The 10986-nt window shown below is 37.8% G+C and overlaps 2 protein-coding genes across 2 annotated transcripts; both read left to right on the top strand.

Moving 5' to 3' along the window:
• Positions 1-57: 57 nt before the first annotated feature.
• harbi1 (harbinger transposase derived 1) lies at positions 58-3745 on the top strand. Its single transcript, XM_058780451.1, has 3 exons — positions 58-122; positions 1960-2648; positions 2744-3745. The coding sequence occupies exons 2-3, from the start codon at positions 1979-1981 to the stop codon at positions 3118-3120; spliced, it is 1047 nt and encodes a 348-aa protein (XP_058636434.1). The 5' UTR covers positions 58-122; positions 1960-1978; the 3' UTR covers positions 3121-3745.
• Positions 3746-3853: 108 nt separating this feature from the next.
• On the top strand, positions 3854-10923 carry zgc:110699 (uncharacterized protein LOC325371 homolog). Its single transcript, XM_058780452.1, has 7 exons — positions 3854-4370; positions 4600-4677; positions 4770-4826; positions 4921-4994; positions 5649-5796; positions 6181-6274; positions 8788-10923. Coding segments are annotated over exons 1-7 (642 nt in total). The 5' UTR covers positions 3854-4369; the 3' UTR covers positions 8978-10923.
• The last annotated feature ends 63 nt before the right edge of the window (positions 10924-10986 follow it).

The raw sequence follows: 10986 nt of genomic DNA, 5'->3' as shown, positions 1-10986 counted from the left end.
TCTTAATTTATTCTTAAAAACAACCAATACAAATATCGAAAGTGCAGCGCCTGAACAGGAAATTTGTTAAGTGAATGACGTCAGATGTCAATGTCGGCGTACACAGACGATCGCCAGCGCAGGTAACGATTAAGACATTTTCAGGCAATCTGACGATTTACACTACCGTTGTGTTTATCGAATACATAAATAATTTGCTCACGGTGAGATAATTTGATTCAAGAGTTGGTGACGTTCGGTTTCGGTTTTGTGTAAAATACTGTAACGTTACTGAGCTCGTTACCAGCCGACAAAAAAACTCGATCATATTACCAGCTCAGTTTAATTGAGATAAATGTTGTAATAAAATATGTGATTATGTCAAAATAGGGTTTAAGCTTGTGTTGTAAGCAGTCACATATTGAGGAAATCAATGCAGAGGTGCATGCAGAAACATTTAGCATATATATATATATATATATATATATATATATATATGTGTGTGTGTGTGTGTGTGTGTGTGTTATGTCATGTTATGTCACACAATGTTAGGTCCATATATATTTGGACACTGACACGGTTTTCAGGATTTTGGCTCTGCATGCCACCAGAACAGAATTAAAATGAAATAATCAAGATGAAATTGAAGTGCAGACTTTAAGCTTTGATTCAAGGGGTTGAACAAAAATGTAGCAAATGTAAATAGACAAATAAATATAATCGTAAATAAAATGTTCATTTTTAATATTTTGTTGAGAATCCTTTGTAGGCAATGACTGCCTTAAGTGTGGACCTCATGGACATCAACAGAGACTGGGTTTCCTCCTTTATGATGCTTTGCCAGGCCTTTACTGCAGCTGACTTCAACTGTTGTTTGTTTGTGGGTCTTTCTGCCTTTTTTGTCGTTTTGTCTTCAGCAAGTGAAATGCATGTTCAGTCAGGTTGATATCAGGAGATTGACTTGGCCATTGCAGAATATTCCACTTTTTTACCTTCAAAAACTCCTGAGTTGTTTTGCTGTATGTTTTAGGTTATCGTACATTTGTACTATGAAGTTTTAGATGTGTTTTGGCAAAATCTAACCTGGCCTTGTTTGCACCTTGTGGTGAACCCTCTGTATTTGCTCTGGTGAAGACTTCTCTTGATTGTAGACTTTGACAGTGACACATCTATCTCCTGGAGAGTGTTCTTCACTTGGCTGGATGTTGTGAAAGGTTTTTTTTTTTTTTTACCATGGAGAAGATTCTCCTATCATCCACCACTGTTGTCCTCCATGCATGTTAAGGCCTTTTTATGTTGCTGAGCTCACCAGTGCATTATTTTTTCTCAAGATGTACCAAACTGTTGATTGGCCACTCCTAATGTTCTTGCTATCTCTCTGATGGATTTGTTTCATTTTTGAAGCCTAACAATTGTCTGTTTCACTTGTATGGAGAGCTCCTTTGACTGCATGATATGGGTTCACAGCAACAGCTTTCAAATGCAAATGGCACACTTAGAATCAACTCCAGACATTTTACCTGCTTAATTGATGTAGAAATAATGAAGGAATAGCCCACATCTATCCATGAAATGGCTTTTGAGTCAACTGTCCAATTATTTTTGGTCCCTTGAAAAAGGGAGAGGTACATATTAAAGAGCTGTAATTCCTTAACCTTTCCTCCAGTTGTGATGAGAATACCCTCAAATTAAAGCGTGTGCACTTTAAGCCCATATTCATTACATAACTGTAACTTGAATATGTTTTGGTCAACAGCTAAAATAATAAATATGTGCCTGTGTCCAAATATACATGGACCTAACTGTGTAACAAAATATTAAAATAATATTTGTTGTAGTTTTCATCCACCACTATTTAAGTTTACCCAACTATGATGACTTCTGCTTCTGAGAAGCCCAGAAATGTGAAAATTTGGATATATCATGTTTTAGTTATTGACATGGCACTAGCTGACATTCACATGTGCCATTTGCCCACAGGTCCTCCTGAGTATGTGGAATGGCAATCTCTATTGCAGTCCTAGACTGTGACCTGCTGCTGCATGGCCGTGGGCACAAAACACTTGATCGATTTGATATTGAGACAGTGTCAGATGAATTTCTGCTGACAACATTCGGCTTCCCACGTGAGTTCATTTATTACCTGGTGGAACTGCTAAAGGACAGTTTGTTGAGACGGACACAGAGGTCACGAGCCATCAGCCCAGATGTTCAGATACTCGCAGCCCTGGGATTCTACTCAACCGGGTCCTTCCAGAGCAAGATGGGAGATGCGATCGGCATCAGCCAGGCCTCCATGAGCCGTTGTGTTTCTAACGTCACTAAAGCTCTGATTGAGAAAGCACCAGAGTTTATTGGCTTCACTAGGGATGAGGCCACCAGGCAGCAGTCTAAAGAGGAGTTTTACCGAATAGCAGGAATTCCTAATGTCTTGGGAGTAGTGGACTGTGCGCATATAGCCATTAAAGCTCCCAATGCAGATGACTCTTCCTATGTAAATAAAAAAGGATTTCACTCAATCAATTGCCAGTTAGTTTGCGACGCCAGAGGACTGCTGCTGAGCGCTGAGACACATTGGCCAGGTAGTCTGACAGATAGAGCTGTCTTTAAGCAATCCAGTGTGGCAAAGCTGTTTGAAGAGCAAGACAATGACGAAGGTTGGCTTTTAGGTGAGACACATAGTTTGGTTGCTGTAGTGACTTTTCTTAACATTGCCAAAGAATCCTGTGAAAATTTCAGTGTGCTTTCTGTCTCTCGCCTCCAGGTGACAACCGTTACCCTCTAAAAAAGTGGCTGATGACTCCAGTGCAGAGTCCAGAGTCCCCTGCTGACTACCGCTATAACCTGGCTCACACAACGACGCACGAGATTGTGGACCGCACATTCAGAGCCATTCAGACACGTTTCCGGTGCCTGGATGGGGCAAAAGGTTACCTGCAGTATTCCCCAGAGAAATGCTCACATATCATCCAGGCCTGCTGTGTGCTACATAACATTTCTCTGCAGTCTGGCCTTGATGCCTGGACTTTTGAGAGGACTGAGGCCACAGACCAATCAGGGGAGGATATTGATCCCACTGACACTGTCGACCCAGAGGCTCTCAGAGTTCGACAGGAACTCATCCAAAATCATTTCAGCTAGGATAGAATATGGAATTCAACATTTAATTTTTTTTAAAGATACACATGCTATTGTCTTCCTGTATGCTAACATTTTGTTAAGGAATATTCCATCAAAAAAAAAAAAATTCTAAATTCTGTAATTTAATCATAATTTAATCATTTTACTCGACCTCAGGTTGTTCCAAGCTCATAAGACTATATTTCTTCTGTGGAAAATAAAAGTAATATTTTGAAGAATATTTTGGTCACCACTATAATTGTCAAGCAAGTAAATAAATAAATAAATGAATAAATACAAACAATGCGATGTTTCTCAAAATATCTTCTTAATGTTCCACAGAAAAAAAGAAAGTCAAAGTTTAGAATAACTAAGTGAATGATGATGGAAGTTTTGGGGTGAATTATCTCTTTATGAATGTGATGTTTGTCACTCTTTAATGGTCCTGTGAACACAAAAACTGCAAAGCTGGATTATTATTTATTTTTTTTTTTTAATTAGTATTTACAAATACTTTAGGAATGAATGGACAGTGTCTTTTATTACAAGTTACTGTCATTTTAATTTCGTTGTTTTTTTTATACAGCATTTTACTGAAAACTGATAGACCTGTAAAATTATTTAATCAATAAATAAGACCTCAACAGTAGTTGTGTCTGTCTATATCTCTGCCAGTGCATTATTTATTTCAAAACTTGAATTCGACAGGAACAACTGCATTTCCAAACAAGGCAAACCTCTTGCTAGTTATTTATTACCTTCTTTCACGTTGTTAATTTTGTCTAGTTCATATCATCAGTAACACTTACCTACTAGGAGATTCTTTCTCACAGGTCTCCACTGATGCTCTGTAATCTGAGTAAAAGATATATCAAGGCAAAATTACAAAGCTTTAATTTTAGCCCGGGTTAATTAATGGTTTTGTTGGCGGAAAGAGCGAGTGGTCTGTCTGTGCTGCTCCGGAGGCTCGACTGTCAAAGGCGATAAATCAGCTGGTTGTTTAATGAGTCTCGCAGTGGAGCTCGGTGATGAATGTGTGGAATAAGAAGAGAGACCAAGCTGAACAATGACGTGCTGTCCGCAGTGTGAGTGTGTGTGTGTGTGTGTGTGTGTGCACGCGCGCTATTTCTAATGTCATTACTAAAAGTAGACAGACGGAGAGCGCAGAAGCAGCAGAGTCTGCAGCATATGAACTCCACAAGACTCTCCACTGGAACACAATGATATAGAGTCAAGCACAGTTCGCACTTTTAACAACTTTGGGGAGCAAAGTAAGTATTTCTGGGGAACTTTGTTTCATTTTTTAACACAGTGTCTTGTATTTTAACTTTGTATTATGCTCAGAGTTGCATCTCTGCTTTGCCGCATTTATCTATCATCTTTATAGTATAGCGGAAGCTATACGATAAAAAGCACCCGTTACAAACAGTAGCTGCGGTCATTTATGTGGCCTACCTCTAAGAGTGTAATTATTATATTCAGACATAATATTATCCACAGTGATCATGTCAGAACCTGTACGGAAAATGTTGCGGGCGAAGCTCGTGGTGCTGGGAAGAGATAACTGTGGAAAGACAGGTAACACTGTGGTGTTTTTTTTTTTGGGGTTAATGACTATTGGTTGGTCTCGATGACTCTTAACTGATCTGTTTTTCTTTTTTGAACTCCAGCTCTGTGTGTCAGATTTATCACCAGACGTTTCATTGGAGAGTATGAACATAAAAGGGGTAACACAAATGAAATACAAACACACTGATGCTGTAAAGCTGTTTTCACGCTCTAGTCAAGTGATCTGCATCATACACTTTTTGTGTCTCTTAGAGGTCACCTACAGGTGTCAGAAAATTGTGGACAAGGAGGCGATTGAGCTGGAGATCTTAGACACTGTTAATAAGGTACAGTGATCTAAACTGTGTTGTTGTGTTGTATTTTGGCTCTCATCTCTTTGTCGCTGTGCATCTGCCGCCATGCTGTTTTACAGTCATATTTATCCACAGACTCACAGAAAGACAGCAGGATGATCTTACCTTGTCAAACGGCTGATGAGACACAGGACTCTGAACCATTCCATTCCTTTCATGTCTGCTGCTGTGCTGATTCTCAGGCTGGTGGAGCGGCTTTAACAGCCCGCCTGCCATTGATCATGTTACACAGTAAAGCAGCACTTGTTAATTCATAGGATTAGGCTGAAGCTTTACCATCTGTGTGAATGCAGTAGAGTAGCAGTTCTGATGTTTTGGATGACTTTGATACACCCAGTGTAGGTCTTGGAGCCTATAATGCACTGATGATATAAGGCAGGTGTCTTAAAAGGATAGCTCACCCAAAAATTTAAATTCTGTCATCGCCATGCCGTTCCAAACCTGTATGGCTTTCTTTCCTCTGCAGAGCACAAAATAATTTTATAATTATTTTAAATAAAAAAGCGGGAGGTTTTGGGTCTGTGGATTTAATTTACATCCTTTGTGTTCCAGAACTGCCTTAAGAATCACATCTTTGAAAGTCCAGATGTGCATCACCTCTATCCTCACAGATCTGTTTGTTTTTAGGAATGTGTAGGTCCTGCGGCGTCCTCTCTGGAGAGTTCCATTAAATGGGGTGATGGGTTTCTCATTATGTACTCTGTGACAGATCACAGCAGTTTTGAGGCTGTGTCGCGCCTGAAGAGACTGATTGACCACGTTAAACAAACACTCGGTAAGGCTAAGACTCGATCAGACTGTTCTGCTATTAGTGCTACCGCGAGTAGTCATGTTTATGTATATGGACCCTCCAACTAGCGAATAGCGCTGTTATCCATCGCTGTGACTCAGCCTGCCTTAATTGGTCTCAGTTCAGAGATTTCACCTCAGGCATGAACTCTTTATATAGTACACTGCAGCCTGTGAGTGTAAGTTTGTAAATGACAGATAGATACGTGGAAAGAGATAAAGAGAGAGAGAGAAAGCATCACAACACTGCAGTCTTTTTATTATGCCATCCATCTCCAGGTACTGTCATTTTAATGGCAGTCTGTTCTTCTTCAGAGCCACAGCATCCATTACATCATTCTGTGTCTGTGTATGCGTATGTGTCTTCCAGGTATTCCAACAGTCATCGTTGCCAACAAATGCGACATGGAGAATGGCCGAGTGGTGAGGACAGATGAGGGACAGGCTTTAGCCTCAGACCTGAGGTCCGTATGCTTTGCTCTTACTGATAACTGCACAGTTATAAGTGATAGTATGAAATATATACAAATTATAAGTTAATTTAACAGTGTTTAGCCCTACAGTCCCTCACAATCTTCAAGAAACAACTAAAAACTCATCTTTTCCGTGAGCATCTAACTACCTCTTCTTAAAAAAAAATGCCTTCACTTTTCTCTTTTCTTATTATTCTTATCCCTTCCTGTCCTACCTTTTACTATTTTGAAAGATGACTGAAACCTTGTGTAATGGACACTTCTCGTGTTTATTGCCATTTTATGGTAATTTGCTTGTTATATTCCTCAATTGTAAGTTGCTTTGGATAAAGGCGTCTGCCAAATGAATAAATGTAAATAGAATGCATAAATGGGGGCAAATTCTCACAGTAGTTTTTCCAATAAAATTATATAATTCTTTGGCTTACAGGGCCATTTTGCCACACCTGCCTTTACTGGCCATGAAACTGTATGTACATTATTTCATTAATACACAGGCAGAACAAATTGGAGAAAGATATTTAATTGCAATGTTCATATTTTTATTATGAATATCTAATTGCAATTTATTATTATTAACTATATTTATTATTATTATTATTTAATAAAATTATAAAAAAAATTAACAAATCAATAAATATCTCAATAATACTGTTGAACTGTAAAGTATTTAATAATAATGGTAACATAGGTTCTTAAAAAAAGAATACAAATTTTATCACTACCCCAAATCAAAAAGGGGGGCAAAATGACCCGTATGCATTTCAAATGGAATTTTGACATCTTAATAAATTAGAATGTTGTGGAAAAATTCATTTATTTCAGTAATTCAACTCAAATTGTGAAAATTGTTTATTAAATAAATTCAATGCACACAGATTGAAGTAGTTTAAGTCTTTGGTTCTTTTAATTGTGATGATTTTGGCTCACATTTAACAAAAACCCACCAATTCTCAACAAATTAGAATATGGTGACATGCTAATCAGCTAATCAACTCAAAACACCTGCAAAGGTTTCCTGAGCCTTCAAAATGGTCTCTCAGTTTGGTTCACTAGGTTACACAATCATGGGGAAGACTGCTGATGTGACAGTTGTCCAGAAGACAATCATTGACACCCTTCACAAGGAGGGTAAGCCACAAACATTCATTGCCAAAGAAGCTGGCTGTTCACAGAGTGCTGTATCCAAGCATGTTAACAGAAAGTTGAGTGGAAGGAAAAAGTGTGGAAGAAAAAGATGCACAACCAACCGAGAGAACCGCAGCCTTATGAGGATTGTCAAGCAAAATCGATTCAAGACTTTGGGTGAACTTCACAAGGAATGGACTGAGGCTGGTGTCAAGGCATCAAGAGCCACCACACACAGACGTGTCAAGGAATTTGGCTACAGTCGTCGTATTCCTCTTGTTAAGCCACTCCTGAACCACAGACAACGTCAGAGGTGTCTTACCTGGGCTAAAGAGAAGAAGAACTGGACTGTTGCCCAGTGGTCCAAGTTTTGTATTTCATCTGGAAACCAAGGTCCTAGAGTCTGGAGGAAGGGTGGAGAAGCTCATAGCCCAAGTTGCTTGAAGTCCAGTGTTAAGTTTCCACAGTCTGTGATGATTTGGGGTGCAATGTCATCTGCTGGTGTTGGTCCATTGTGTTTTTTGAAAACCAAAGTCACTGCACCCGTTTACCAAGACATTTTGGAGCACTTCGTGCTTCTTTCTGCTGACCAGCTTTTTAAAGATGCTGATTTCATTTTCCAGCAGGATTTGGCACCTGCCCACACTGCCAAAAGCACCAAAAGTTGGTTAAATGACCATAGTGTTGGTGTGCTTGACTGGCCAGCAAACTCACCAGACCTGAAAATGAGAAACAAGAGACCAAAAACTGCAGATGAGCTGAAGGCCACTGTCAAAGAAACCTGGGCTTCCATACCACCTCAGCAGTGCCACAAACTGATCACCTCCATGCCACGCCGAATTGAGGCAGTAATTAAAGCAAAAGGAGCCCCTACCAAGTATTGAGTACATATATAGTAAATAATCATACTCCAGAAGGCCAACAATTCACTAAAAATGTTTTTTTTATTGGTCTTATGAAGTATTCTAATTCTAAAGTATTCTAATTTTCACAATTTGAGTTATAAATGAACTTTTCCACGACATTCTATTTTATTGAGATGCACCTGTATGTTCTGTCAGTAAGAATATTTATTTATAATATACTCATATATTTAATTCTAATTATAATTAGCTTCTTTACGCTCCATGGATTGCTCAAAATTTCCAAAATTAAAAGGGGCTATTTATTTACTACAGGATTTTGTCCTGGTTTATTATTATTATTATTATTATTATCATTATTTTCCATCTTTATCAAAAGTTGTGAATTAATCACTTCACTACCAGTCAAATTTTAAAGGCACTGAGATGATTTTCAATTTGATTTAAATGCCTGATATTTTGGATTTGAAGGCGTTGCTGTGTGTTAAAGTCAGGGTTTCACTGGTGGTGTAGGTGCAGTTTCTTTGAGCTGTCTGTGGCAGAGGACGCTTCAGCGGTGCAGGCCGCGTTTGGGCAGCTGGTGCGTGAAGTGCGGCAGGAGTTTCAGCGCCACCTGCTGGCTATGGACAAGCGCTCGCGGATGCTGCAGATGAGACATGCGCTCAAAAACAAGCTCACACGGAGTAAAACCATGCAGTGGTGACCAGAAAGACTAAACGCATTTCGGATATGACTACCATAGTGCTGTATTCTGGCGTAACAACCTTTCAGAGAACAACAAGTGCCTTATGGATTTCCAAATAGTGTCGTGGACATTATGTGTGTGTGTGTTTATGACAGACAACATAAAGCAACAAAAAGCAGTGTGTTTTTAAAGGTGAACTGGCACTGGCTCCCTTAAAACACTCCCTACCATTGTTTGGACAAACAGGTAGTCTCACCTCAAACTTTTGCAACTGACTGAGCCAGAAGCTGACATCCCTTACCAAAAAGTAGTATACTTTATGTAGTAAGTATACAGATATCAGTGTATAGTAGTATATTCGTAAGTGTACTATTTCAATACTCCTTGGAACTAAATTGGCCTACTTTCTTTAAGTATAACAGTAGTAAACTTTGAGTACATAACAAGTTTACATCAAAGTTTTTAGCTTGTACTGCAACTATACTAAAAGTGGACTTATAGGTATACTGATAGTTTACTAATTAAATACTTTTTTAGTATACTTTGAAGTATAGTCTCAGTAAACTACTAGTTTAGTAGTTTTATACTGCAAGTATACTCGTAAGCTTTCTTTATGTGAACTTTACATCATACTTTATACTACTATGTCTCTATTAGGTATTCATTTGTATATATTTTGTTATATGAATATCTGAACATACAAAACATCAAAAGAAAGAACAGGGTATCTGCTTGTAAACGAAAACATTTTATTCTTGCTTCATGCATCCTTTTTTATAAACACTTGAATCTGGGTAAGTTTTATAAATAAAAAATAAAGAAATAAACAAAATTTTGAACAAAAAGCTGAAAAAAGAAGATGAATTGGATTCAGAATGATAATCAAAACTTGACACCCCAAAGCTTGACAGTCATTATTACCTCTTCATCGGTCGACATTTTATTCCATAACGTTACTCAGTTTTGATGCTGTTTTATGTCTGATGATCGTGTTAGATTACATGTGGAAGCATCTGTTGTTTAGGTTTCTTCTTCGCTTGTGTTTTTTGGAAATTCTGTACAGAAGATGTGTACTAGCGTCCCCTACAATATGAAAAAATTCTCAGAGCACAAGTATAGCTCAATTATATTTAGACTTTTTCTAAGTATAAGTCAGGTATACTTAAATGTCATTTTTAAGTATATTTCTGAGAAGTACATAAAGCCCATTTCTGAGAAGTACATAAAAAGTAGACTAAAAGTACACTTTGCTATATATTTTAGTTTAAAAGAAGTATACTAATAGCTCACTTGAATAAACTTCTTTTTCGTAAGGGATGTTGGACCAACAAACAGAACAAAGTTAAGATTCTACAGTAAGCCAACCTCTCTGTGCATTAAACCGTTTTACTATAAAGTATTTCAACATTTAAAATGGATCCTTTTGACCTCTTGAGATAAGTATACCTCTTCTTTTGCATCAATTTTACTGTAAATTATGTCATTCCAGTGCAACATTCATTCTGTATTTAAAGTGAATTTTATGTGCGAGAAGTCATAAATGCTTATTAGGCACCAAATTTATTCTGATAGACTGAGCTTGTCACTTGTATGATTAAGTCATGCTTAAAAAGGCAGGTGAAGCACCTTGTGGTAGATGATCTGTCTTCTGACTTGGTATGTTGATGCTCTTTTGATCCAATTTCATTGTCATGTGCCTCTATGAGATTGAAATGTCACGAGGGAACGGAACCAATTACATGGTGTTTTTCTATTTTACACAGCTGTTTATAGACTTGCTACATCCTGGCGTTGTGCACAATCCATTCTGTGGAGTAAAATGTTTCCAAAATGGGTTACAAGACAGTGTATCATAATGCTAAATTTGTATTATTAATTGTGCATGTATTGTTTAAATGTTCATTGGTAAGACTGTGTTAATATCCATTTGCTGCTTCAATGTAAAACAGATTTAGAGAGAAAAAACTACTTAATTTACAATTTTATTTAGCAAAAATGGTAAAAATAAATAAATACAAATTGATCAA

This window comes from Onychostoma macrolepis, chromosome 07 (assembly GCF_012432095.1).
Source record: "Onychostoma macrolepis isolate SWU-2019 chromosome 07, ASM1243209v1, whole genome shotgun sequence".
In the NCBI taxonomy this organism is placed as follows: domain Eukaryota; kingdom Metazoa; phylum Chordata; class Actinopteri; order Cypriniformes; family Cyprinidae; genus Onychostoma; species Onychostoma macrolepis.
The sequence above is the reverse complement of the archived record's forward strand: the minus strand, read 5'-3'. Positions and strand labels throughout refer to the sequence as shown.